The sequence below is a fragment of the Artibeus jamaicensis genome, unplaced genomic scaffold (genome assembly GCF_021234435.1).
Source record: "Artibeus jamaicensis isolate MK-2021 breed Jamaican fruit bat unplaced genomic scaffold, CSHL_Jam_final scaffold_847, whole genome shotgun sequence".
Taxonomy (NCBI): domain Eukaryota; kingdom Metazoa; phylum Chordata; class Mammalia; order Chiroptera; family Phyllostomidae; genus Artibeus; species Artibeus jamaicensis.
In genome coordinates this window covers 22,887,543-22,915,091 of record NW_026522057.1, presented here as the reverse complement: position 1 = coordinate 22,915,091, position 27,549 = coordinate 22,887,543, and the positions used below count along the sequence as shown (strand labels likewise).

General features: G+C 54.3%; 2 protein-coding genes across 2 annotated transcripts; both read left to right on the top strand.

Annotated features, from left to right (window-relative positions):
• Positions 1-1,278: 1,278 nt before the first annotated feature.
• CTRC (chymotrypsin C) lies at positions 1,279-8,385 on the top strand. Its single transcript, XM_037146139.2, has 8 exons — positions 1,279-2,531; positions 3,664-3,755; positions 3,841-3,938; positions 4,685-4,810; positions 5,650-5,786; positions 6,529-6,674; positions 7,592-7,744; positions 8,311-8,385. Exons 1-8 carry the CDS (start codon positions 2,492-2,494, stop codon positions 8,323-8,325), a joined length of 807 nt encoding a protein of 268 aa, XP_037002034.2. The 5' UTR covers positions 1,279-2,491; the 3' UTR covers positions 8,326-8,385.
• An 8,136-nt stretch (positions 8,386-16,521) lies between these two features.
• LOC119049965 (chymotrypsin-like elastase family member 2A) lies at positions 16,522-27,450 on the top strand. The gene is made up of 8 exons (XM_037146115.2): positions 16,522-16,605; positions 16,869-16,957; positions 18,203-18,300; positions 19,411-19,539; positions 21,394-21,530; positions 23,389-23,534; positions 24,508-24,660; positions 27,372-27,450. The coding sequence occupies exons 1-8, from the start codon at positions 16,566-16,568 to the stop codon at positions 27,387-27,389; spliced, it is 810 nt and encodes a 269-aa protein (XP_037002010.1). The 5' UTR covers positions 16,522-16,565; the 3' UTR covers positions 27,390-27,450.
• The last annotated feature ends 99 nt before the right edge of the window (positions 27,451-27,549 follow it).

Sequence of the window (27,549 nt, the reverse complement as noted above, 5' to 3'; positions counted from 1 at the left end):
GCTAATTCAAGCTCCACACACCCGCCCAGCTGGCCCGGCAGTGGGTGTGGCCCCGGAGCTCCGGGATGTGAGAGAGGGGCCAGCTATCCCAGGCCAGGGCCTTCCACCAACAGGGCTCAGCTGGGACAGGGCTCTCAGCCTGTGTCCGCACAAGAGCCCCCCCGACCTCTAGCCCAGGCACCGGCCACAGGCTGAGGGATGAAGAGGCCCAAAGTGATTCAGGGACCAAGAAGGAGAAGGGAGACGGCTCCTTAAAACCTTCCCCCCACTCGTCCCCTCTTCTCAGTAAGCCTTCCCCCCACTGAGTCCTGGCCCCCAAACCCTGTCTGAACCCCCAGTATTTTCATCTGGTTTTAAGGAGAAACCTGCCAGCCCCCAGACCAGCCCCCTTTGGCAGACCTCACCGAGAGGTAACAGCTGCCACCTGGGAGCCGTCCCAGCAATCAGCAGGTGGGGCCCCAGGTGGCGGCACCTGCCCTTTGTCAGCCTGTCGTCACTGCCTGCCCCCACCCTTGGCACTGCTTCTCCTGAGGTTGCCTCACCCCTGAGCCCGGCCTCCACCAAGTCACCGTGGTTCTTTTTCCATCGTAGTCTGACCCTGAGAGGCTGGGGCAGCTTGAGGTCCCAGATCCGCGGAGGACCCACTCCAGCCCTGGAAAACAGGTTCAGTGGAACGGAGGGGGGGGGATTCTAGCGTCCTCACCCTCTCGAGTCCTCAGATTCACTTCAAATTTGTGGAGAAGGAAGCCTTTCTGGCCTGCACCCCACCAAGCTCCTTCCTCCCGCAGAACTGACTTCTTCTTGTTCAGGGACACTCCGAGGAGCACTTGCCACCCTGCCCGGCAGGGAGCCGCAGCGAGGCTAAAGAGATCTGTGTCTCCACAGTCCCAGCTCTAGTACAGGCCCTCTCGGGGGCAGGCAGGCACTGAACGGGTGGGGGAGGAACCGATGAACAAATGAATGGCCTCTGTGTACCTGGTATGTCAGCGCTTCATCGCTCTGGGCAAATGAGAGTCACCCCTTTAGGTACTCTCTCATTAAGCCAAGCCCCCACCCCTCCAGTTTCAGGAAGCCCACTCCCCAAACGTTCCCATGGCCTGAGACTGCCCCCCCAGGCCCCCAGGCCTGGGCCCTGAGACCACAACAGCAGGACAGACCCCTAGACACACCCTCACACTCCCTCACTCCCATCTCCAGGTCTTTTACCTCTATCAGAACTTGACTGGTTTTTATATTGAAAGAAAGAGGGGGAAAAAAGTTGATTAATTTTATATGACCCAAGTAATGCATTATTTTTTTTAAAGATTTAATATATAATAATATATGTAAGTTAGAATCTCCAACCCCATATAACCACCCTTAACAATAGGGCGCTTGGCATTCTGAATTTCTTTTCTGGGAAATAATTCCTAAGGTGCCCAGCTCAGAAGGCAGCTTCTGGGGAATACACGGAGGAGTAGAAAGAAGAGGGGAAAGCAGACTCTAACACCCCAGGCTGAGGTCATGTCTTGGAGCAAATGGATTAAACCAGGTGCTCTAAGGGACAGACTGACCCTGAGCCACCGGGGCTCAGGACAGGCACCAGTGTGCTTGGACCCTTACCAAGTGCCATCAGCCCACATATGCCATTCAGCCTTGACATTCAAGTCATGGAACCTTAGGACTGAACAAGGCCTGAGAGTGTGTCTGGTTCTATTTCCCCATATTAGAGACAGGAGTTCCGAGGGGCCCCGCAGGGAGAGAACCAAGCTGGCCCCAAGTAGGAACTGGGCCAAGCAGACACCTTCCGGGGTCCGCCCCCCTTTCAGCCTCCATCCGCAGCCGGGGAGGCAGGCACTGGACGCCCCACGCCCAGACAGTACTAGTTGAACAAGGGAAAAAGAAAAAGAGAGAAAACAACAAAAAGAGAAGGAAGTAAAAGAGATGAGGCTATGAGGACAGAAGGAGTCGGGGTACCCCAGCAGTCTGAGGCCCCAGACTGCGGTTACGAGCGCTGCCTTCCAATCCGAGTTCTGTCCTTGCCCGGTTGTGTGACCATGGGTGGTCCCTGACCACTCAGTCTCAATGGCCTCAGCTTTTAATAAATGGAGGACAGTGTCTACTTCTTGTTGCTAGAAAATTAAGTGCCTATAAGAAGCATTGAGCACAGTGCCTGGCGCATAGTAGGTGCCCAGAAAATAATAATGAAAAGAATGAGTTAGGAAGAGAGAAGAATATACTCCGAACAGAGTGGTGAGGGCACCCCCAAACCTGCAAACCTCAGAATTTGCTCTCAGGTTATTTGGGGAAATCCATGCCTCGAACTAGCCCTATCTCCTGCCCAAATTAAATAGTAACCACCCAAGGTCAGGGAAAGGGCCTTGTAAGAACAGGTTTCTTCCCAAGAGGTGGCTCAGCCTTGACCAGGTGGGGTGGGCTGGGGTCACCCCACTCCTGCCTATAAGAGTGCCCCGCTGGCCTCGACAGCCACTCGGTCCTGAATACGCACGGTATGCTGAGCATCACAGTCCTCGCTGCGCTCCTGGCCTGCGGTAAGCTGCGGGTCGGGGGCCAACCGCAGCCCCCAGGCTGTGAGCCCGGGCTGGCCTCCCTAGAAAGGAGCTTTGGGGTCCCACGTGGGTTCAGATACTGCCAACCAGCTGTGTGAGATGAGCCGCTTCGCTTCCATCTCTGCAAAATAGAACTGGTGATCTGACCTCCCGAGGTGAGGGTTAGAGGTGAGGTGTGGAGAGACCGGGCCCACACCTCATCCTGGGGACAATCAGGGCTTGCTTTCCCACCATCGGCACCTCACCCATGGAAATTCTTTGCTCCCCCACATTGCTGGCCTTCTCCCAGACTAGGAATCGACAAACCTGGCTGAATGTCACTCTCTCTCGGCAGGACCTGGACAAGTCTCTTCGCCTCTCTAAATCTCACTGGCTGTTTGGGCAAAGGAGAGCACTTGATTAAGAGTCCTTCTAGCTAACAACAACCACTGCAGGAATCATAATAGCAGCTCCTACTGATTGCGTGTTTACTAGGTGCCAGGCACTGCACTGAGCCCCGTACATGCAGGAGCTCACCTGACCCTTGCAGCTACCTTGAGAGGCGGGGTGCATTAGCACCCCCTCTCTGCAGATGAGGGTGCTGAGGCTCCATGCGGCTCCACATCCTGCCCAAGACCCCATGGCTGGTCAGTGGTGGAGCCGGCACTCGAGTCTCAGTCTGTCTCACTGGGGAGTGCATGCACTTGACCGCTCCACACAGCTCCCAGCTATGACAGCCTGGAACTCTGGGGACTCATTGCTCATACCGACCCCATTACGCTGAGGCCTAGAAAGGGGCAGCAGGTAAGGAGGAAGGACACGGGTGCTCCTGGGCACTTGTACACACGTCAGCCACCTCCCCCTTCCTTCAAGGCAGGAAGTGTGCCCTCTGCGCCAGGCCTTTCACTAAACGCTTTGGTGGCCTTGTCTAATTTCGTTCCCAGGAAAAGCACGCCCGGTTGGTGCTGTTCTTCCCATTTCACAGAAAGGGAAGCTGAGGCCCAGAGAACTAGGTGGCTCCCCAAAGTCATGCCGTAAACTCTGAACCCGTGTCTGCCCCCCAAGTTCCTCCTGCCCCTTCCCCAGTGGGGTGCCAGCCCCCTCACTATGCTCTTCCTCTCCTGTCCCCCCCCAGCCTCCAGCTGCGGGGTCCCCACCTTCCCACCCAACCTAGCGGCCCGGGTGGTGGGAGGAGACAATGCCCGGCCCCACAGCTGGCCCTGGCAGGTAAGTACTGTGGCAGGGGTGGGAGGTGGGTGGACGGGGGGTGGGGAGGGGGTCCCTGTGGGCTGACATGTGGCCCCTCCTCCAGATCTCCCTCCAGTACCTCAAGGACGACACGTGGGGGCATACATGCGGTGGCACCTTGATCACCAGCAACCACGTCCTCACGGCTGCCCATTGCATCAGGTGAACAGGGATGGTGCCCAGAACAGGCGGGAGCCACATAAGCTACTTACGGCTGTAACTCCGTTTTCATTCCTCCATTCAGCATTGTTGATTGTGCACCCACCGTGTGCCAGGGGACTCGGCAGTCAGGACAAGTTCTGTGCACTCCGCAAGCTTATATTCTAGCGGAAGACAGAGCAACAGACTGTTAAACAAGCAAACACAATAGATAACCCATCAAACGGCAGTGAAGAAAACAGGCTGGAAGAGAATAAAAAGCACGGGGGGGGGGGGTTCTATTTTAAATGACGTGGCCAGGCAAGGTCTCTCTGCCAAGGAGCCATCTGAGCAAAGACCTGAAGGAAGCAAGGGCGGACCTCAGCGCCGTGGGGAAGGGAGCTACAGGTGCAGGGAATGGCCAGTGCTAAGTCCTGGAGGAGGGACCAGTTCAAGGGGAGGAGCAGGGGAGTCAGAGATGATGCAGGCAGGAAGCAATCCGTTCTCACAACGGCCCTGGAAGAGGCCTTCCAATAGCATCTGCACCTTGCAGATGAGCAAACTGCGGTCCGAGGCTACCCACCCAGGAGTCAAAGTGGACTTGAACAGGGTCCTTACCCTGCACCCTGGGAAGGGGCAGTGGGGATAGACGCGCCCTTCCCCCAAATGATTCCCACTGGCCGCAGAGCTGAGTCACCGTAGCCCCCAGTTCCTCTCTCCCTACCAGCTAGCAGGTGGCCCCGCTGACCCAGTGCCCTTCCTCTGTTCAGCAATTCCCGGATCTACCGCGTGGGCCTGGGGAAGAACAACCTGACCGTGGACGACGAGGAAGGCTCCCTGTACGTGGGTGTGGACACTATCTTCGTCCATGAGAAGTGGAACTCCTTCCTGGTGCAGTAAGTGCCCGGCTGACCGTCTCACGGCCCCTGGGAGCAGCGCAGAGGAAGGAGGGGTCCCCGAGACAGAGCTGGAGTGCCTGCCCCTTCCTGTCCCTGGACCCCATCCTCACCCTGCACAGCCAGCTGATGTCCCCTTTACGAAAAATGGCAAAATGCTAAGTGGAGAGGGACACCCTTCCCATCTCCCTCACTGGCCAGGGCCCCCCAGAAGGTGCCCACAGCGACCTGCCTGGGCTCCCTCAGGCAGAGGCTGAGCCAGGACTTACCTTCACTGAGCACCTACACATTGCAACACACACATTATATGCGCTCTCATTTCTCCCTCACAACAGCCCTAGACAAGGAATGGAGACTCGGAGAGGTTAAGGACTCTGGCCCAGGTCACACGGCCAAGTACGTGTCAGAACTAGGAATCGGATCAGGTCTGCTAAGGTTGCTAGCTCTCATCCTGGTAACAGGAGAACATCAAAATATTGCACCCACCAGTGTCTCTCTTTTGTCACTGTGATTTCCTACTGACCTTCGCTTAACTTCCGGTTGACACCTCACCCCGAGTGATCCGAAACGCTTCTGTTCTCATTGCCCCTCCGTTAAGTGTTCACGATGTGAAGACACAGGTGGGAGAAGCCATGTCCAAAGGGCGGGCCATGGTGTTAGAAGGCGGATCACCTGACCTCTGACATCTCCGTCGGCCAGTGAGAAGCTGGAAGTCAGGATGTTTAGGGAGGGTTCTTGGTGACTGACAACCTGGCCCTCCACTCACACCCTGGGCCTCTTTAACATGGGCTGGGTGGCCAAGGCCTCCTGCCCATTCAAACCTCCACTTTAAACTCCAGCAATGACATTGCCCTCATCAAGCTGGCGAAACCTGTGGAGCTGAGTGACACCATCCAGGTGGCATGCCTGCCAGAGGAGGGCTCCATAATGTCTCAGGATTACCCCTGCTACGTCACTGGCTGGGGACGCCTCTCGAGTGAGTACAGCCTCTGGCAAATCACGGGAGCCTTCCTGGAGGAAGTGGCTCCCACAATAAGCACAACACCCACAATTTCCCATCACTTTTCCTCTGTACCTAAACATCTTCGGATTTTCTTAACTTTGTAATAACAACAGCTAACTTTTATTAAGCACATACTGTGCCACAGGCGGTCTAACAAGTGCATTAGAAGGTATGCTATGAGGATTAAACGGGTTAGAATTTGTCATGTGCTTAAAGCAAGGCTGGGCACATAGTAAGTGCCTATGAAAGTAACAGTCTATTTGTGGGAGGGGGTTAGATCTTACGGTATACCATATGCCCGGTATGTTCCAGACGAATTAAAAAGTTAAATGCAAGTGAACAAAACTATGGAAGACTTAGAGGACAATGCAGGTTAACACTCGGAAAACCGTGGAGAAAGCCGCTTTTCTGTGCGACACTGGAAGCCGAGTCCCGCAAGGAAACAAAGGGCAGCTAGAGCCTCGGGATCCCAGTTAGAGAGAAAGCACCGCGAAGTGCTTTCCGTGATCTGTCCTGCCTCCAGCCGCTCTCCCTTCCCTGCGCTCAGAGGGCTCTCTGACCCAGACCCGCTGGGACCCCTGGCTCAGAGCCTGCCCATTAAGGGCCTACGCGTGGTTCCCGTGAGGTCTAGCCAGACCTGTCCCAGCCCCATCCATCCCCCCCCCACCGCCGTGTTCCCAAAGGCCTCCCCGCTCACCGCCCGCTCTCTCCCCAGCCAACGGCCCCATTGCCAAGGAGCTACAACAGGGCCTGCAGCCCGTGGTGGACCACGCCACGTGCACCCAGAAGGACTGGTGGGACACCATGGTAAAGGACACCATGGTGTGTGCTGGGGGTGATGGTATCACCTCGGCCTGCAAAGTGAGTGTCCGGGCCCTGCCCCCTCCCTCTGCAGGTGGCCATGTGGGAGGGGGCATCGGGGAGGGCAAAGGGAGGTGTGGAGCAGGGAGACCCACGCGAGCACACCCTTTCCGTGGGAGGAGACTGAGCTCTGGGTGGGCCCAGGAGGCTTAGGAGAAACGTGCCCCCCCCACCGCCTTCCCGCCCACCCACCCACCCCCAGCACTGTGGCGAGAGCGTGAGAGTGGAACATGAGTGCCTTCGAGTCCCCATTCCACCACTTTGTAGCTGTGTGAGCTCGGGAAGGCGGTTTGGCCTCTCTGAACCTGCTTTCCCATCTATACTATGAAGATGCAGGAAGTGCCTCACGGAGGTGCTCGGTGTCTAAGTGACAGTGACAAGTATAGAAGAAACTTCATTAAAGTCTCTATGCTTGTTCGTCATGCCGTCAGCTCCACCCGTCCAGGGACACAGAGGACTTAGGGAGTCTGACCCCAAACCAAGAAGCACCTAGGACAATCAGGGACTCTCCTGTTTTCGAACACATGGCCTGTCTCCCCAGTCCCATCAGCTTCATGTCCCCAGTTCTCCTGCACAGGAACCAGCATCCTCACCTCTCTAGGCAGCTCCCACAGTCTTGGACACAGTGACCTGAGCAGCTAGGGAAACTGAGGCACAGAGAGGGTTACCATCATCCCAAGATCACACAACAATTCAACAGCTACTCTGACAGCCAGAACCTCCCAGAATGAGGCCAAGGAAGCCCCAAACCACCTCTTCTCTGCCTCCCTCACCATGGACAAGCCAAGGCCAAAATGGGGCACTGAGGCCGCGAGGAGCCCACAGCCCCCACCCCAACCTGCCCTTGTTCCCAAGCCTGCATCTGGGTCGAGGGTTCGGGCGAGTCCTGGAGACTGATGCTGTCTGGTCCGGTGCAGGGGGACTCCGGCGGCCCGCTGAACTGCCAGGCTGAGAACGGCCCCTGGGAGGTGCGCGGCATCGTGAGCTTCGGCTCCGGGCTGGGCTGCAACACCCTCAAGAAGCCCGCAGTCTACACCCGCGTGTCCGCCTACATCGACTGGATCAAGGAGGTGGGCACCGGCCCCTCGCCCTCACACAGCCATTCATTCGCTGGTTCCGTCACACATCCATTCACGCACTTGTTCACATACCCACCTGTTCAGTGATCCGCTCACTCACTCAATCAACCAAGTGCTCACTGGACGCAGCCTTGAGGCGGGTGCAGGAGAGAACACAGTCATTACCTTCTCCACCCATTTATCCACTGGGTTCAGCAAAAAGCTCCTGTCCTGACCCTGGGCACCCACCAGTCCCCACAAAAGAGAAATGTGGACCCAGGAGAGCAGGGCCCAGCAGAGGATAGGGGGCAGCACAGCTGGCCGTGCTGGGGGAGCAGAGGGTCACTCAGCCCGGGGGCTCTCACACCGGGACAGGCGCGTGTTCTGAGTCCCCCGTTTGGAGGGGACAACTGTCTGAAGGGTTGGGGGACCCAGAGCCCTTAGGCGGAGGCACGACTGGCTTGGGAAGTCCCGGGGCCGCCCATGGTGCCCCCTTCTTCCTACTCTGCCAGCAGAGCCCCTGAAGGGGACCGGGCACGTGGGCACACACACACTCACTTTGTTCTCTGCTCTTGCAGAAAATACAGCTGTAATTCATCCGTGGGAGCCGTGGCAGCAAATCCCCGCAACCACAATAAACGTCCTACCCCCTCAAGCCGCCTGCATGCTTGACTTGCGCCTCCCCAGCAATTCCCAGGCTTTCTAGGGCCCCCCCCTTTCCACTTCAGGAATACAAAGAGACACACACATACCCAGCCAGGCTGGTCAGGCCTTGGAGTCTGCTCCTGGGGGTGCTTGTGAAGGGGGATCCCAGGAAGCCAACTTGTGCCCCAGGGGACAGGAGTTAAGGATGCACCAGACACTTGTCCCCAGCCTCTCACAGCTGTGCGACACGTGGCCCTTATCAAGTCACCTCTTCCTGATCCTGCCTCCACAGAGGAGTCGGAAGGTCCTCGGGCCACAGAAGGAAGCCCCTGCCCAGGGACAACTGCCGCTTCCTGAGGAAGACGCTCCCTAGCATACCCCACCCCAGGGCGGACCCCACGGCTGCAGGGAGCCTGGGCTCACTGAGACGGGGAAGCATTTGTGAGCTCTGGCCTCACACCAGCCCTGTGCTGGGTGCAGGGAGGGCACAGGAGGAAGGGGAGGCCGCGGCCCAGCCCTCGGGGGGAGCAGGTTTGAGAAAAGAGAACATTTCCACGTGCGGTCACAGCAGGTCAGAGCTGGAAAAGCTTTCGTTCTGTTAGACAGGCTGGGAAACAGAGGCCCAGGGAGAGGAAGGAGCTGGGCCAGGTCACAGAGCAGAGCCGTCGAGACTCAGTGAAAGCAGAGCCCCTCCTGAGATGCCCAGGAGGGCAGCTGGGGCCCAAGCCCAAAAAGTGAATGACCCAGTGTTTAGTGGGGGGACAGTCCAAGTGGGGACCCCACCCCCTGACCACACACTCCGGAGAATGTGCCGATCTACGAAGGGTAGTGCCCCCCCTCCGCCCCCGGCATCTGAACTCTGGCCTCTCATCTCCTCAGAGACCCCTCGGCTACTGCCGCCCTCTGGTTGGTCCATGAGTTGCCCTGTTTCCCTGTCACACTTTGGCCCCTGGAGGTGGGGCCAGGGCGCACCTCTCATACCTCACTGCGCCAAGGCAATTCCCAGGGAAGGCTCGACTCATTCATCAAGAAAAACATCTCCAGCCCTGGCTGGTGCAGCTCAGTGGACTGAGCAAAGGCCTGCAAACCAAAGGGTCACTGGTTCGATTTCCAGTCAGGGCACATGCCGGGTCCCCAGTTGGGAGAACATGAGAGCAACCACACACTGCTATTTCTCTCCCTCTCTTTCTCATTACCTTCCTCTCTCTCTAAAAATATGTTTAAAAAGAAAGACACCTCCAAGCGGCTGCCATTGCCTAGGGCTCAAGGCATGGGGCAGGGAGGACGTGACCAATAGTCCTGGGTACTGAGTAGTTCTCTAGGGTATGAGACTTTCAAGAGCTAAAACCAAGACAGTCCTGGACACACGGGATGCTTGGTCGCCCTAACTGGGAGGGGCAAGAGGGTTAGCAAAGGGCTTTCATGGAAAGCCTTATAGCTATGGTAGGGGGTCTTGGGACTTTATTTGGAGGGCAATAGGGAGCCATAGAGGGTTTTAGGTAGAGGCAGGACTGCTGTGGCCAGATATACACACTGAAGTATTTATCTGACAGCTGTATGGAGGGTGACTGGGAGCAGGCAAGCAGGGAGGCAGGAAGGCCGGCCAGAAGGGTCTAGGCTGGGCCAAAATTGACGCGGCCCCGACCACGGCAGTAATGGAAAGGAGAGAGAGGAATGCAGAAGTGCCGAAATAATTCAGTACTCATTTAAGAGGCATATGCACAGTGGTGAACAACAGCCCCCCCCCCAGCCCCAAACCTATATAAACTTTTGGGAATGTGATTGAATTAACAAAACTACTTTTATTAGCTAAGAAAGGTTGAAACATAAGCCATGGTTCTGTTTGTTTGGCAACAACATAAAATCCTCAGATTCAGGCACAAGATCCACTGCTGTGTCCGAGAGTCAGGGTCCACCTGCGGTGGACAGGACCGTAGCCCTCCGAAGATGTCCACACGCTAGTCCCCAGAACCCGTGAATGCTTCTCCTACCTTATGTGGCAAAGGGGATTTTGCAGATGTGGTCGATTTAAGGATCGTGGGATGGGGAGAACAGCCTGAATTATCCAGGTGGGCCCGATTAAATCATGAGGGGCCTTATAACAGGGAGACAGGAGGGGCGGAGTCAGAAGGGGTTGTGGGGATGGAAGCGGGCCCAGGATCAGAGAGGGGCTTGAAGATGTTACCCTGCTGGCTTCGTAGAGGGAGGGAGGAGTCACCAGCCAAGCAAGGCAGTCGGCCTTTCCTCTAGAGCCTCCGGAAAGATCCAGCCCTGGTTTAGCCCTGTGACCCTGATCGTGGCCTTCTGACCTCCAGAACTGTGAGGAGGACACATTTCTGCGTTTTAAGCCACTGCTTGTGTGGTAAGTTGTTAAAGCAGCCAAAGGAAATAACTACACCGTCCTTCCTCTCTTGTGGCAAAAATCCAGTTCGCTGGGGGGCTGGAGGGGAGAAGGACGTGTGGGGGGGCGCTCCCCAGGTGCTGGCTGGGGTGACAGCAAGGAGCTGTGCCCTTTGCCCAGGAGGGCCCAAACCAGTGTTTGGAAGCGAGAGAAAGCGGGGACTTAGGCACCGACCCTCCCACCTCAGCCTTCAGAGACCCGCTAGAGCGCCACTGTGTCTGAGGCACTCGCCGTGCCTAGCACGTAGTGAGCCCTCGGCTGTGAGCCAGGACTTCACCGCACTGTCTCATTGAATAATCACGGCAGCCCTCATGGTCATCCCCCTTTACAGATGAGGAAACGGGGACTCGGAAAGGGCTAAAAACTCGCCCAAGATCACACAGCTTGGTAGGGGGCAGCAGGCGTTAAACCCAGGCCATCTGACCCCAGAGCCTGTGTGGCTACAACCGTGTCATTCTGCCATTAACCCCCAAATCTTGAGAAACACTGAAGTCCTCTAGTGGCCCTGCCACAGGGTGGGTGGGTGGGGGGCGGGCCGGGGGCTGGGGGTGGTGCCGACAAGCCTGAACAGAGTTGGCGACGAGCCCAGACAGACAGGAACCCGAGACGTCACAGAGGGCCGCTCCCACGGCACCCGCTACTGCTGGCGCAATCAATAACGCTGCGTCACAGCTGACCGCAAGCCCTCAGTGGCATCCAGTGACAGGACGGATCGTTCACACGTCTGGGGGTTGGCTGGGGGGCCCTGCTCTTTTGTCTGGCATCCCCCTGCCCATGTCTCAGGGCCTGGAGGTTGGCTGATCCAGCCTGGGTCTCAGCTCCACCTGCCTCTCGTCTTCCTCCTGGGAAGACGCTGCAAAGTTAATGGCAAAAGGCGTGGATACTGGGAGGGGTAAAGAGACGGGCCGTGCTGGCAACCTACATTATCTCAGCCACAAATCAGCATCGTGAACAACGGGAGGGCACGCACTACACTCTGCCACCCACAGCCACCGCCAGTGGCCAAGTCAAGTAACCTCCCAGAGCCTCAGTTTCCTCATCTCCAAAATGGGCACCTGCCTTCCCTCACCATTGGGAGTCGATGAAATCCCGGGGCCTTGTAATAAGACTCATTACTTCTACTGACCTCACACCTGGACTCCTATTAGCAAATCCCCTCTCTCCCTTTGTTCCTTAGGGGAGAGAGCCCCATTCCCAGCAGGCCTTGGGGGCCGGTTCCCTGAAGCTCCATCCTATGAGGCTGGGGCAGGTGTCTGCAAACATTCTCCTGGTGGTGGGCCAGGGGGGGCAGCAGTAAAGACAGAATAAACTCGGAACATCTTCCCAGGGCATCAATTCTCCCTGATGACTGGGTGGGAAGAAAAAGAATTTACATGAAAATACATGTAAATTGATTTTATGCTATGCTAGGAAGTGAGCTGCAAAATGCAGATCAAGCTTTAAGAAGGAGACATCAGAGACATTTGCTGGCCTGGTGGCCCCCACACACACGACCTCACATCAGCGCTTCACTGCAGACCGCAGCCTGCACGCCAAATCTGTTTTGTAAATAAAGTTTTATTGGAAACCAGCTATGCCCAGATGGCTGCTTTCGCAGCGTTGACTAGTTGCAACCGAGACCATATGGCCCACAAGCTAAAATATTTACTATCTGGTCCTTCACAGGAAAAGTTTGCTAGGATTACTGGATGGAAACATATGAGGAGCTCTGTGCTATTCTGATATCGGAGGCCAGCAGCCTGGGGATTTAGAGTGAACATTATTGTACATTTACTCTCTTATCAGTGTTTGGAGTGAATAAACTGTGTTTTACTTTTACCCACAAACCTAAGAGATGGGTGGAATGTCCATGGTTCCTATTTACTAGGTAGAGAAGCTGGGGAAAGAAAGATGAAATGTGCCCCAGCACCGTTCTTCCCAATGTCCACATGCAGGAGAACCACCTGCATGTCTCGCTAACCCGCCGAGGCTGACTCAGCCGGCCTGGGCAGGAGGCCTGCACTGCTCACCAGCTCCTAAGCCCTGGCTGCTGCTGGTGCAGACCGCTCTCTGGGCAGCAAGGACCCAAACCACAGTCAGCACAGGGTGTACACCCAAGCCCCAGCCACGGAGCCCAATGGCCTCTCAGAGGAACCTCTCTGAATGAGTCAAAACCTGCCTGAGAAGTCCACACCTACACCTCTGCCCCCACTGCAGCCTCAAGGACACAGCCCTGGTCAGAACTCAACTGCCTTGTTGTCCAGCGACGTAGAAATGGGGAACTGAGCACCGGAGGGGGAAGCGAGCCGGAGAGTGGCTATTTGCTGTCTTCCTCCCTGGCCTCCATTCGCTGTTTAGAACCCGGGGTTTTTGTTTCTATGCCACCCATCCCCCACTCCTACTACCCGAGGTCTGGGTAGGAGGCGCATGCCTAGATTGAGGGGCAAGACTTGTGCTCCAGGCCTGGCCAACTAACGTGTTGCATCCCCTCTCCCACCATAACAATTGGCTCAGGGATGGGCATGTGACCTGACGCAGGTCCCATCAGAGAGCTGAGGGACTTCCGAACCCTAAAAGGCTCTCACTCTCTGCTAAAGAATGGAGCATGAGGCTACAACAGCAAGAGGGGGAGGAAGGGAAGAGGGGTGGTTTTGCTGCCCAGGGTGTATTTGGCAGCATGTACAGATATCTCTGGTTGTCATGAGTTGGGGGTGGAGAGAAGGGGGCTCAGAGAAGGGGGCTCCTGGCATCCAGTGTGTGGGGGACAGGAGCACTGCTCCTGGACTTGCCGCTTTGTGGCCCAATCAGTGGCCTTGGGGCTTAAGCCTGCTTGATGAAGCTTTATGTCACTTTCAAGCCCTGAAAGTAACATGGTAAAAGACTGGGCACACGTCCTTCTCTCCCTTTCACAGATGAGCGAGCCCCAGAGAGCCCATGTGACTTGCCCCAGGTCACACAGCAAGCCCATGGCACGTGCCGACTGGTATTTGTTCAGTGACCTCACGCAGGACAAACCGTCTTTTTATACTAAAACAAACAGGTACACGAAGCAGAATGCCAAACTCACATTAACCTTCAAGATAAAATAGGAGGGGACTTCCGCCAAGATAGAGGTGTAGGTGGAAACACTTTGCTTCCTCGCACAACCAAATCTAAAAACAACAAAGTTTTAATGACAATAAACACAACCAAACCACAGAAAATCGAACAATACGGAGTTTGAAAACAACGTACTGCTCAGCTAAACTGGTGAGAGGGGCGAAGCCAGCAGCGGAGCAGGTCGGGCAAAAAAGACCCCCGACCCGGGCGGCGCGCAGGCAGCAGAGGGCATGGATCCCAGTTGCGGGGTAGCTACAGGCGGGGCCCAGGGAAGGCGCAGTGCAGCTAGATGTCTGCGGTCGCGCATTTGCACGCAAATAAACCAGTGAAGAGACAGTATTGAGACAGACCGCGCAGGCCCCGGCGCAGGGCGGTGGGCTCGCACATTTGCACTCAGATAAATAGATGGGGGCGAGCAGAGAGGACCATCACTGCTCCCTCTCTAACCCCGCCCTGACATACAGCATAACAAACCAGCGACATGGGTGGCCCTGCCCTGGTGAACATCTAAGGCTCCGCTCCTCATACGTAACAGGTACAAACAGATCAAAACAAGAACAACTCAGAGCCCCAGAGCCAATAAATCTAAGCGATGAAGAAATAGCCAAACTTTCAGATGCACAGTTCAAAACACTGGTGATCAGGATGCTCACAGAACTGATTGATTTTAGTCATAAATTGGAGGAACATATGAAGACTAACCTAATTGAAATGAAGGGAAATGCACAGGAAATCAATAGTAATGGAAAGGAAACTGGGACTCAAAATTAAGGGAGCAGACCAGAAGGAAGGAAAAAATGACCAAACAGAAAAATATGAAGAAACAAGAATTCAAAAAAATGAGGAGAGGCTTAGGAACTTCCAGGACATCTTTAAACGCTCCAACATCCGAATTATAGGAGTACCAGAAGGGGAAAAGGAACAGTCACGAGTGGAAACCTTATTTGAACAAATAATAAAGGAGACCTTCCCCATTCTGGCAAAGGAAATAGACTTCCAGGAAATCCAGGAAGCTCAGAGAGTCCCAAAGCATTTGGACCAAAGAAGAAACACACCAAGGCACATCATCATTATATTAGCCAAGATTAAAATGAAGGAGAAAATCCTAGAAGCAGCAAGAGATAAGGGGACTGTCACCTACAAAGGAGTTCCCATCAGACTGTCAGCGGATTTCTCAAAAGAGACCTTACAGGCAAGAAGGGGCTGGAAAGAGGTATTCCAAGTCATGAAATCCAAAGACCTACATCCAAGATTGATCTATCCAGCAAAGCTTTCATTTAGAATGGAAGGACAGATAAAGTGCTTCTCAGATAAGATCAAATTCAAGGAGTTCATCATCACCAAGCCCTTATTATATGAAATGTTAAAGGGACTTACCTAAGAAAAAGAAGATAAAAAAGTTGAACAGTGAAAGGACAGCAAACTCACAGTTATTAACAACCACACCTGAAACAAAAGCAAACTAAGAGGACAGCTAGATCAGGAGTGGAACCATAGAAATGAAGATCACATGGAGGGTTAGCAACAGGGGAGTGGGAGGAGAAGGGGGGAGAAGGTACAGAAAATAAGTAGCATAGACAGTAGGTAGAAAATAGATAGGGGGAGGGCAAGCATAGTAGGGGAAATATAGAATCTAAAGAACTTGAGATACGTGTTCATGAACTAAAGGAGGGGAATGGTGGGGGTGCAGGGTAGAGGGGAATGAAGGGGGGGAAATAGAACAACTGTAATGGCATAATCAATAAAAAAGTATTTTTAAAAAAGATAAAATAGGAGACTTCAGAAACAGTTTGCTGACCCTCTTTTACCTGAAATAAGGTGTCCTCTCGTGGGATTTCGTACGACTCAGGTAAGAGGTGGGAATGCTTCTGACACACACGTGATGTTGGGTACCAGCGCCCCTCTCCGGGAGGCTGCTGCTTCCACCCCACTTGGAAGAGGACGTTATTGGAGAAGAGCAGACTGCTGTTGGCTTGGGAGTGGACAGTAAAGTGCATCTTGATCCTCACCAGCAAAGCCCTCTCCACGGCCCCTGTGCTGTTCAAATCCTCTCCACAAGGTTGCAAAACAGACGAGGTGCATCTTTCTCCCCTCGTTTCACAGATGGGCGGGCCCCAGGCCAAGAGGTTTATATGACTCGTCCGAGGTCACACACAGCAAGCTGTGGTCCAGAACAGGACTCATCAGTGTTGGCATCGTTGACATTGGACAGACAATTTCAGTGATGGATGGTCCTGTGCATGGTAAGACATTTGGCAGCTCCTCTAGTGTCTACCCACTAGATACCAATGGTACCCCAGCCCCAGCCATGACAACCAAAAGGGTCCCCTGGGGGGCAATAGCAGCCACACTGAGAACCACTGGCCTGAAATGTTCTTTGTCCAGCATACCAGCTCTTTTCTTTGAAAATACAACTCTAAGCACCAACAACTCATATTTTTCTTCCTCCGCAGCATATAACATAATAATCTCTTGAAGGTAAGTAGAGCTCATAGCTCAATTTCCACCTTTGACATCTTTTCAACATATTTCCAGGGTGACAGGTGGGAGAAAATGGAAAAAACAATATTTGGATACAGACCGTATTTTCACTGGGCTTTGAGAAAGTCCCCACCTTGCGCACTCCCCGTATCTCCCTGGCCGATAAGCCTATTCATAAAACCAAGGCCTCCGCCACGTCCACAATTCCAGAACTCCCACGGACACACCATGATCAGGGTCCTGCTGCTGTCTGTGTTGGTGGCTGGAGGTGAGCCCTGTCACCCAGAGGCACTGTCCCAGTGCCCTGACGGGACTGGGGATGGGACGTCCCTGCCCCCATGGGCACAGTCCTCGGGTTGTAAGAAAGCTGGAGTGATGTTCCAATGAAGTGAAGGGAAGGACGGACTCTGTGGCCTCCTGGGATCCTTTGAGAACCAGGATTTTCTCTGTGAAATGCGGGGACGCAGCAAGTATTGGTTGCACTGTTTGGGTCCCTGCTCCCTGCGCTCACAGCCCACTCTCCTTTCACAGCTCTCAGCTGTGGGCTCCCCACTTACCTGCCCAACCTGTCCAGGGTGGTTGGCGGTGAAGATGTGAGGTCCAACAGCTGGCCCTGGCAGGTGAGTCCCCCACACCCCACTTCTTCCCTCCAGGCCCCCACCACCGGGCATCGCCTTTCGGGCCCTCCATCATGGGGTCTGTTGCACTGGCAAAGTTGGGGAAATTCACCAATAAAATACATTTCTGTGGCCCTGGTCAGCCCTGGAGGGTAGAGAAAGCGGTGCCTTCTCTGGGTGCAATAAGGAGCCATCCCACCCCACTACTCACACACGTGTGTGCTTGTGTGTGCATGTGTGTGGACATGAGTATGCACATATGTGTGTGCGGGGTGGTCGGAAAAGGCCTCTTGGAGAAGGTAACCTTGACCACACACCTGTAGGAAGTGAAGGAGAAAGCTATGATCGTGGCTGGGAGAAGACTATTCCAGGCAGGAGGAAGAGCGAGTGCAAAGGCCCTGAGGCAGAATTGAGCTTGGTGTGTTTGCAGAGCCTCCGGAGAGGTGGGAGGTCGGTGTGGCTGGACCAGAGGGGGTGGGAGCTGATGAGGTCAGGGCACTCAGGCAGAGCCGCATGGGCCATCATACAGCTTCAGATTCTGCACCATGTCCAATGGGGAGCCACCAGAGGGTCTGAGCAAAAAACAGACACAAACTTCCATTTGGAAAGGCTCGCTCTGGCCACTGTGGGGGGTGGGGGGGGGACCTAGGGTGAGGAACAGGCCAGGGTAAGAGCAGGGAGAACCTGGGTGAGAGGTGAAGGCGGTTGGGACTAGCTGTGGAAGTAGTAAGCAAGGTAGCACCCTCTCCACAGACTCTGGAAGTAAAGTTGGCGGAGTTGCCACTGGATGTGAGTGAGGGACCAGAGAGAAGGAAAGGCGTCAAGGACAACCCCAGGGGTTCGGGCTGAGCAGCTAGTAAAGTGGTGTTGCAATTTACTGAGAGGAGGAAGCCTGAGAAAAGGCAGGTTTGGGGGTGGGAATGAGGATTTTTGGCTTTAGACACAGTAAATTGGAGGGCTACGTCCCAAGGGAATAGTTCCCACGAAGGGGAAAATCCCAACAAATCATGTTGCAGAAAAGATGTTCACAAGCTATTTTTAAGTGTCTTTAGTTAAGTTTTTTACATTTTGTCCATCATGGATTCCTTGTGTTACTTTTCACTAATGTTGCATTAAAATGTCATTCACCCTGATTCCTGAGTTCCTCAGTGGCCCTTACGTTTCGCACCTGAGACAGGTGCCTCCTCACGCACCTTACCCAGCCCTGAGCTCGGGGACGGGCTGCTGATCGCCCGCACCTCTTCCCAGGTGTCCCTGCAGTACAACTCCAATGGCCAGTGGCGCCACACCTGCGGAGGCTCCCTGGTGGCCACAGACTGGGTCCTGACAGCTGCCCACTGCATCAGGTAAGTGCTGTGCCCCAGACACCCAGCCCACTCAGCCCACCGGCCGGCATTCACCTCTGAGAGTGGGAGCCCAGATGTCCGGAGCCAGGCCTTGTAAGGGAGTCTCGCAATCAGCGCCTTGCCTGGCCAGAAAACAAGCTCCCCTCGGCCTTCAGTTTAGTCTGTTGGGCAGCTGACAGATCAATAGACAATGTGGCGAGTGTCTTGGGCAAGGCACTGAGCAGGACTGTGGGGCAGGGGGAGGCCCGTTTTCTGCCCTCTTGGGGTACCAGACGTGGGCTCCAGATCTGGAATTGGCTTCCCTTAAGCAACTTGAACCACTTCTCTAAGCCTCAAAACCATCACCCGTGAAAAAGCAGGTAACAGGATTTAACGTGGGTTACATGCAGTGACGCGTCCAAAGGCCTGGCACTTAGCAGGCGCCCAGTGAAAGTGAGCTTTGACCACTGTAAAGGCCCTCAGGGAACGAAAAGGCCAGCGACATTCACTGTCCACCTGCCTTCTCCCCTCCCTACCTAAGACCTCTGCTTATCTCACCCCAGCTGGTGCTCAGCGGACCTTCCCGTGGGTCGCTGTGACTCTCATTGCCAGGCGGGGTCCCTTCTCCCCACCTAATTTGTGAGCTTACAAGGTGGCGGAATGAGAGAGGCCTGGGAGTCAGGAGCCCTGACTTCTAGTTCTGGGTTCTCACCAATGAGCTGGAAAACCCTGGACCAGTTACTCCCCTCTGAGCCTCAGTTTCCCCCTCTGAAAACAGAGAGGTGGGGAGATTAATCTACAAAATGCCCTTGAGGGCAAATGACTGCTGTGTTCTCGGTGCCTACCTCATTCCCGCATAATAACAGAGCGTTTACACCATTATAACTTTTATGTTACAGTTTATCCTTAGTAAAGTACAGTTATAGTAATCATGTTATATTGTAACTAACCAATCGCCCTAGGGAAGAGTTTTCCGAGTGCCAGCTACTGGCGTACTTGGGCCCATCCTGGCACTATTCAAACCCAGGCCTCCTGAGATTGTGCCCTGAGGCATCCCTGCCCCCCGGGGAGCCAGAGAGAGGACAAGACAGCCAGGACCTGACCTTCTCCGCCCCACCCCCTTTGTCCCAGCTCCTCCAGGACCTACCGCGTGGTGCTGGGCCGGCACAGCCTCTCCACAGAAGAGAGCGGCTCGCTGGCTGTCCAGGTCTCCAAGCTCGTGGTGCACGAGGACTGGAACTCCAATAAGATCTCCAAAGGGTACCTTGGCTCTGGGTGCCCCTGGGGGTGGGTCGGCAGGGGCAAGGGCAGGAGGGTGTCTTGGAGAAGGGACCCCTCCATTGCTCCTTTTGTAGGGAGGGGGAAGGAGCTCTGACCTTTGGAAGTAGAGCCAGCCCCAAAGGTGCCTGGGATGAAGGTGCGAACTGGGGGAGGGGCAGGCAAAGTCTGTCAGGGTCACCTGGGCCTCCTGCCTGTTAAGCCCATGATGACCTGTCCACCCCAGGCACTCACTGACTATGTGTCTCTTCTGTGCCAAGCCCTGGGGACACAGCGTGGGTCTGCAGACACACGACTGTCAGAGGGGTAGGACACAGCGTCTCCTGTGTCCTCCACTCTGTACCTCCTCTCAACAAGGCCTTTTACATTTTCAGAGATACCCTGATGCCCTGCAGGGCCAGCCTGGGGGTAATGTGCACAGGAAGATGATGAGGGCCTCAGAGCTATCCAAAGCCCACCAGTAATTACACCCCTTGTGGGAAGTGACAAGGACCCCATGCCACCTTTCCTCTCAAATGATCAGATCCCATCCCACGCCCACCTCTCAGCCTTTACTAACTCCCCATGTACCCCATGTGATGCTGGGCACTGGACTCTGGAGGTGGGGCTCACAGGTCCCCGCGCCCACCCGCAGGGAGCCCATGGGTGCAGGCGAGGCGGTGCGGGGTGGCAGCTAGGGACTGAGCTTCTGCAGGCTGATGGCTTCCATATGACCAACGGCTGCGTGACCCTGCACGATTCCTCAGCCTTTCAGTGCCTCGGTCTCCTCTTCGGTAAAATGAGGATAGTAACAGTGTCTACCTCCAGGGCTGCTGTGAGGGTCAGATGAGGTGATACATGTAAAGCATTTAGGAAAGGGCCTGGGAGGGGCCTGGTCCGAGCTCCCTGGGGAAGGTGACGCGAGGAGGAAGTGATGAGAGAAAATGTCGCCTGCTGAATCGCCCACTCACCCCTTCCCTCAGGGGCAGCCCAGTCAAGGTACACAGTTCGCTGCTGTAGTGATTAGCTCAGGTCCAAATTCCCTTCTTGACAGAATTCTGCAAGGGCTGGGCTGTGCCTGATTCATCCCTGAATCTCCAGCCCCTAACCTGGGGAAGGGGCACGTAGTAGGGCCAGAAAATATGTGCTGAACTATCAGGCTTCTCCTGTGGTCACTAGTCCTGAGGTCCAGGTGGGGCTAAAAAAAACCTCAGAGCCACAAGCTCACCCACACCCTCACTGTCAGTATTTGCTGAGCACCTACTACGTGCCACAGAGGCCAGCGTGGAACATACAATCTGCTCGGTGCTAGCGGTTTCCTAGACAAGAGCGGGAGACTAAGAGACAAGGCTGGGGGCAGACTCGAGGTGGAGGGAGAGGCAAGAGCGCAGGCAAATGGCCTTTCCCTCTGAGCATCTCCCACCGTTTTCTAACTGAACACAGGAGGTATATACTCAGGACAGACATCGCCAAGCAACCCGGATACATTTCCTTGCTGATTCTGGACAGAAGCTCAGAATCCTTGTCAGCCCAGCCCACCAGGCAGTCATGACTAACTAATCCAATGGAGGGGCCCCTGGAAGAGAAAACCTACCTGCCCCCCCCCATCCTAAATAGTCCCCTGAAAGGCCTCAGGGGAATATAGGGCTCCAAGCTCCACCAGGGACAAAACGCAACCCTGGGGGTGGGGGTTGACCACAGCTGCTCCCCAGTCCCTCGTAGCCCCTGCGGAAGGAGGATTCACAATTGCCTGGCCGAGGAGGGGCTTCGGCGGTTGCAGTGAGGGCTGGGTCAGAAATGAAAGCAGAACAGGAACAGGAGACCCTCTCTTCATGCTCCACCTCTGCACTGACCCAGGAACGACATCGCCCTGCTCAGACTGGCCAGCCCCGTCGCCCTGACCGACAAGATCCAGCTGGGCTGCCTCCCTCCGGCCGGCAGCATCCTGCCCAACAACTACCCCTGCTACGTCACAGGCTGGGGACGGCTACAGAGTAAGTGGGTGCCAGGAGCTCCAAGGCTGGGGAGGGAGGAAGGCAATGGCACCCGTGTCCAGCCAGGGGCTCTCTCCACACTCATCTTCCCGGGGTGTCTGGAAGGCCGCTGCCTTGGAGAGGCAGGATAGCGTAGACTGATAATAGGCAGACTGCCTGGGTTCGACTCCCAGCTCCTCCACTCACTAGCTGTGACCTTGGGGACATTCCTTAGCCTCTCTGCACCACAGTTTCCTCATGTGTAAAATGGGAATAATAACTTGCATCACAGGGACATGTGAAGTGGCTTGAAGGAGGTGATCCATGGGAAGGGCTTAGACCAGCACCTGGCACTTAGTAGGTGCTGTGTGTTAGTTGTCACTGTCACTCTGACAGAAGTTCCTCTGTACAGCCCAAGGCCGGAATCCAGAGTGACACTCCACGGCCTGACTTCTAGGGTTCCACAGATGTCCCTTGGGCCCTTATCAGACCTTCCTCTCCACACATCCAAATTTACCTGTCATGTGTGCTGCCTGATTTTACTGCCCAGAACCTGGCTTCCAGTGAATCTCCTTTTGACATAAACCCCAAGGGGCAGAAACCCAGTGACGGTAGGTCACCGAGAAGGAACAGAGGACCTGCCCTTCCCTATAATGTCACCAGAGGTTGGAAGGCTCATGCAGGTGATTGCTCCTTTTATAACAACACACACCTGTTGGTATAAGTGATCTGTTTTTCCAGAGATACATCAACACACATGCACTCACATAAGTCGGTATCGCCCTCAACTGGCTTCTGAGCAAAAACAAGGACACATGGAAACTCAGCAGAAGTGAAGAGCAAGGGAGGCATCTCATGATTATCACAATACAAACAGCCTCTTTGTTAATACACCCAGGAATCACTGGGGCAGAACGTGTTTCATTGGAGGCAGCAAGAGCCAGGAAAACGATCAAATGCTTGGCTTTTGGTCCCACTCTGTTGGTTGGCTATGTAACCTGAGCCAAGCCACCTTGGAGCCTCAGTTTCCTCATCTGGTAAATGGTCATATAATTGGCAAGATCAAAAGAGATATGACAATGCTTTACACATTGTAAAATATGTGTTAATTACTCATTAATTAAAATGGTCTTGAGAAAGCTACTTAATCTCTCTCAGCTTCAAAATCCCATCTGTCATGTAGGAATATATATTTACTTGGAGATTTAGCATGTTTTGAAAAGCCTCATAAAGCACCAGTGAAGAATTATTATACTATTAATTCTTGCCATAAGTAGCAGTGATAACAGTAGTCGAGGTGATGGTAACAGTATCATTAGGGGCCATTCGGAAAGCTCTGCCTTAACCACATTGGAATATTTTTCCCAACTTGGGGCTCCAAATGCCAGCGGGTTCACTGTTATGTTTAAGGTAAGTGATAGAAACCCATGAAGCTAGCTGGTCTCAACCAAGGGCAGAGACATAGATAGGCTTGAGGAACAGGATAGAATCAGGGGCTGGACAACTAAAAAGCTCCAGAAACCCTCTCTCAAAATTTCTTTCTTGGTAGATCTACTTCATTCTTCTCTCCCTAGGAGAAAAATGACAGCCACTGCCAACGGCTCCCAGGTTTACATCCTCTCTGGCTGGGATTTCTTAGTTCCAATCCCAAATTCCCAGGGAAGAAGCTCGTTGGCTTAGGCTGAGTAGCTATTCACCCTTGAACCAATCAACTATGGGGACACACAAACATGGCTGCTCCCATTGTATCCCTGGATAGATGGGAAGTAAGAGTGATCAGCAAAAAGGGCTGGGCAGAAAACCCGGTAGGTGTCCACTGCTTCCTTTAGTCTTAGGAGTCCCTTTGTCCCTGTAACACCTTCTTTCTCATCTTGTGCAGCCGGCGGGGCTCTTCCTGACATCCTGCAGCAGGGCCGGCTGCTGGTTGTGGACTACGCCACCTGCTCCAGCCCCAGCTGGTGGGGCAGCTCCGTGAAGACCAATATGGTCTGTGCTGGGGGTGATGGCGTGATCTCCAGCTGCAATGTGAGTGCAGAAAGTCAGGTGCCACCCACCCCTCCACAATGACATGGGGCTGGGGGTGGGGAGAGGCTCTTGAGGGTCCTAGATTCTATCCTCCTGCTTGCTACTATCAGAAGCACCAGGAAACTGTTCCAGACATTGGAGACCCGGACCTTTGTCCTTATAGTCTCCAGAAAAGATGTTTTGAGGTGTTCGTCATTTTATCTGCCCTGTCACAGATGGGAAGTCCTTCCTTGGGTCTCATTTGGGTCCCTCATTACTGTCATCTCTCTTACTCTTCCCTCTGTTTAGGAAAAGAGCCAAGGGCAGGTAGTCTCTGGGTAAGATCCTTTCTGAGGTGACTTCGAGTTTCTCTGTGGAATTAATCCCACCAACAGCCCAGTGTGTCCCTCATGGTAGCTGCCACAGGGCCTTCCTGGAGACGGTGTCTTAACCAAAAGGAATTGCAGCAGAGTGAAGACAGAGCAAGAAGGAGCCTCGCATGCCCCACGATCACACTGTGCCCCTACACTCTGCCCCCACGCAAACCAGTCCAGTAGGGTCCCTCATCACGGGCCGAGGAACACGTGGCACTCTGACTGTGAGACACAGTCTCGGCTCCTTTACTTACCGCCTGGACAACCTCAGGCAGTCACAGCCTCGTCTCAGGGGTCAGCACTTCCTCTTCAGTGAAATGGGGACACAAACAATACTGACCTCATAGGTTTTGGTGAGGATCGAAGGAGAGGAGATAAGGCATAGAAAGTGCAGGCTCAGTTCCAGGCCCACAGAAAGAATCAGAGTTAGGTCTTGGTGTTATGGTGGCATCTGGAGCTGTGACCACAGAGACTGGTCAGAGGCCATGGTGACAGGGGAAGGAACAACATACATGTACTATAAATGGGTGAAGCAAGGGGCTCTCATGGGCAGCCCCGCCCCCTCACATGACCCAACCAAGCCCCCAGGTCCATGCTGACGGAGCTCTGGCCTTCCTCAGGGAGACTCCGGCGGACCACTGAACTGCCAGAATGCTAACGGCCAGTGGGAAGTGCACGGCATAGTCAGCTTCGGGTCCTCCCTCGGCTGCAACTACTACCACAAGCCCTCTGTCTTCACCAGGGTCTCCAACTACATTGACTGGATCAATTCGGTAAGCACTGGCCATGGCCTCAGGCAGCGCCCACCTAGGGTTGGAGAACCCCTCCTTCCCCCTGAGAGCCAGGCAGGGGCCCCTTGAGGGGGCTGCAGACCTGGCAACCTCCAAGGCCCCCCACCACTTCTGCATGGGTAAATTGAGTCAAAAGGCCCGGAGAAGGTGGCCTTGTCCAAAGAGGCCGCAAACAAAGGGCGCTCTCTGGGCATGGAGAGTGGACTCCTTGGGGTGAGTGGAGCCCTCTGTTTTTGCTTATCTGAGTATAACCCCCCCAATGCTATCCACGTATCTATCTGCAAAGCCTAGAACCTGATAGGTAGAGACCTGCACAGCCTTAATCGTTGGCAACTATTCCCTCTAAAGGGCCCCCTACCTAAACGCATCCCTGAGTGCACATGGTAAGTGACAACCATCTTGGTTTGCCCTGGACTGGAAGGTTGCTTGGGATGCAAAACTTGACGTCTTAGATTGGGACAGACCAGGCAAATGGGACTGAGTTGGTCCCACTGCTATTGGGGGTGTGTCCCCAGAGAGCTGTCTCCTGGGAGCTCAACACCAGTAGCTCATAAGCTTCCGCACCAGCTCGATGACTGTTTTAACAAAGAGCATACTTTTGTAACAAAAGCCATGAAAGTCATTCTTTGAAAAGCTGGCGCCAGGGTTAGGAGAAGCTGTGGTTACAACTAGCAACGGGTATGAGCAGCCCCAACAGGGAGCACCATCCAAAGAAAGGAGGCTTGGGGGGATGTGAAGGGCATGGGGAAACTGAGGCAGGCAGGAGGAGGGAGGGAAGAAGGCACTCTGTGCCGACTGGGGACACTTGTCACCCACCTGGAATTGCCAGCACCTCAGTCTGCTCTTCTGTAAAATGGGACTCCAAGGAGACCAAGGCTCCTCCGTGTGTTCAGGAGCTGGAGCAAGTGGGAGTCGGGTGCTTATGGTACAGCTCCGAAGGAGAAGCTGGCATCTAGTTCAGCATTTTAATTTTCAGAGAACTGTTCGACTGACTCAAACTGACACTCTTATAAAATCAAACATAAAAGCACAGCCGTGAGCATGTGGTCACAGGGGGAGAACTGCGCTGTCAAATGGGCATTGTCAAAATAAGCAGGTGGCAGCCTCCAAGGTTCCCACTGGTATCTGCCGGCGCCTCGCTCATTTGTCTGTCTGCTAGCGTTTCTTTGCCAACAAGTGGTCACAGACTCCAGATGACTCCAGAAAAGTTTGTAGGAGAAAAATGTAAAAGCAAGAGAGTAGCTGTTCGTCTGTAGGGTTTTGTTTTTGTTTTGTTGTGGGTAAATTGGGGGAAAGCCACGATTCCATTCTGGTAGAGTAAATCCAAGTCTGGCTTTTAAAGCGTCACCAGCATTTCAAAGGAGCCTGACCCCAGACCCACTGGATGGGAGGATGCTCAGAGGCCTTTTCCCAGACAAACCCTAGGACCCTTTCCCAGCCCCGGCTGCCACATGAGTCACCGTGCAGCTGGTTCTGGCAGCTCGAGGGCCCGAAGCAAGTGCCCCGGCATCAGCTGTCCCAGCCCACAGCCAAAAGCATGGTCCAATGTCAGAGGGGCTCAACAGGGAAAGGGGGCCTTCTGAGGCAGCTGGGCAGGGGTCCTGCATTCACAGGACAGCAGCCTGGGCAGACACATAGGCCTGGTGACGGGCTCCAGGACCAGCAGAGCCAAGAGCGCAGCTGTCCTCTGGCTCAGGCTGCCCCGCCCACAGCTGCAGGGGCTGGCAGACCCTTGCCGTGGTCTCAGCCCTGGGGCGCTTCAGAGCACCTGCCCAGACAAACCCAGACAAGTGTCAAGGTCAGGAAGTTGCCATCCAAAGGCAGGAGCAGGAACGAGACATGAGGAGACAGGTGGCCAAGGGTGTTCGATTTTCCACCAAATGTTCGTTGAATGACAGCAACGCATGAATTCTCAGCCCTCACCGCTCTATTTTTCTTTTTACTTTAGAGGGTAATATATACTCTATAAAAACCATCAGAAGAATGCAGGAGGATATCCAGTAAAAAGTACAGGCCCCCCCTTGTCTTATATCTCTAAGTCTGTCCACACCAGACAATCATTGTTAACACGCATCTTTTAAACTTCGTCACACAGATACAGTCTTCTAAACAGAAATAGGGTTTTACTGTTTATACTGTTCTGCAACTTAGTTTTCTCACTTAACACCGTATCACATTACATGTGAGCACATACAGGTACAGCATTCTTTTGAACAGCTCAGAAATATTCCATAGTATGAATATACACCTGGTTCCTATTTTCCGCTCTCACGCCGCACAGTGACACCCTGGGACATCCCTTCTTGCACGCTGGTCGAGTGTGTACGCTCTGGAGATCCATGGGCATCTCTGGGTCGTATAGTTGGAGTGTGAAAACGTTTGAGAAAACTGTTGAACGGCCTCTCAGAAGAGGTGTACAGCCCCGCCCACGGCGCGAAGCAGCGCTATGCAAACAGTGGTGCTGGTTAACTATTTCAGAGCCCCCCCGCTTTGAGAAACACATGAAATCTGAAAAGCATGTGACTGGTAGGAGTCCCCCGGGCAGGCTGCAGGCTGGTGAGCGGCTGTGAGAACGCCCCTTGCTCTGGTTCACCTGAGCAGCAGAGCTCGGAGGGAGGAAGCCGGGACGCTGCCCAGAGCAGCTCTCTGCTCCGCCCGGACAGCCTGGCTGAGTTCTTGTGTGTGCCCTCCAGGTGATGGCAAACAACTAACCACCAGGAGACTTGGGAAGGTCACAGAAGAAAAATAATAAACTGACAACTACGTGAATCACTTCTGGGTGAGAGTCTTATTAGCAAACCATCCCCACGCCCAGGGCTCTAAGAGCAAGACAGAGGCTGAGTCAGGACACTTTCAAAGATCTCAGGTTGG

What these genes read in the sequence shown, in the direction of transcription:
- LOC119049965 (XM_037146115.2), top strand. Translation starts at nt 16,566, where the DNA reads ATGATCAGGGTCCTGCTGCTGTCTGTGTTGGTGGCTGGAG. An exon ending in TCCAATAAGATCTCCAAAGG is followed by an intron (nt 19,540 to 21,393) that starts GTACCTTGGCTC and finishes GCACTGACCCAG; the next exon opens with GAACGACATCGCCCTGCTCA. An exon ending in AGGCTGGGGACGGCTACAGA is followed by an intron (nt 21,531 to 23,388) that starts GTAAGTGGGTGC and finishes CATCTTGTGCAG; the next exon opens with CCGGCGGGGCTCTTCCTGAC.
- CTRC (XM_037146139.2), top strand. Translation starts at nt 2,492, where the DNA reads ATGCTGAGCATCACAGTCCTCGCTGCGCTCCTGGCCTGCG. An exon ending in CGCTGCGCTCCTGGCCTGCG is followed by an intron (nt 2,532 to 3,663) that starts GTAAGCTGCGGG and finishes GTCCCCCCCCAG; the next exon opens with CCTCCAGCTGCGGGGTCCCC. An exon ending in TGGAACTCCTTCCTGGTGCA is followed by an intron (nt 4,811 to 5,649) that starts GTAAGTGCCCGG and finishes TTTAAACTCCAG; the next exon opens with CAATGACATTGCCCTCATCA.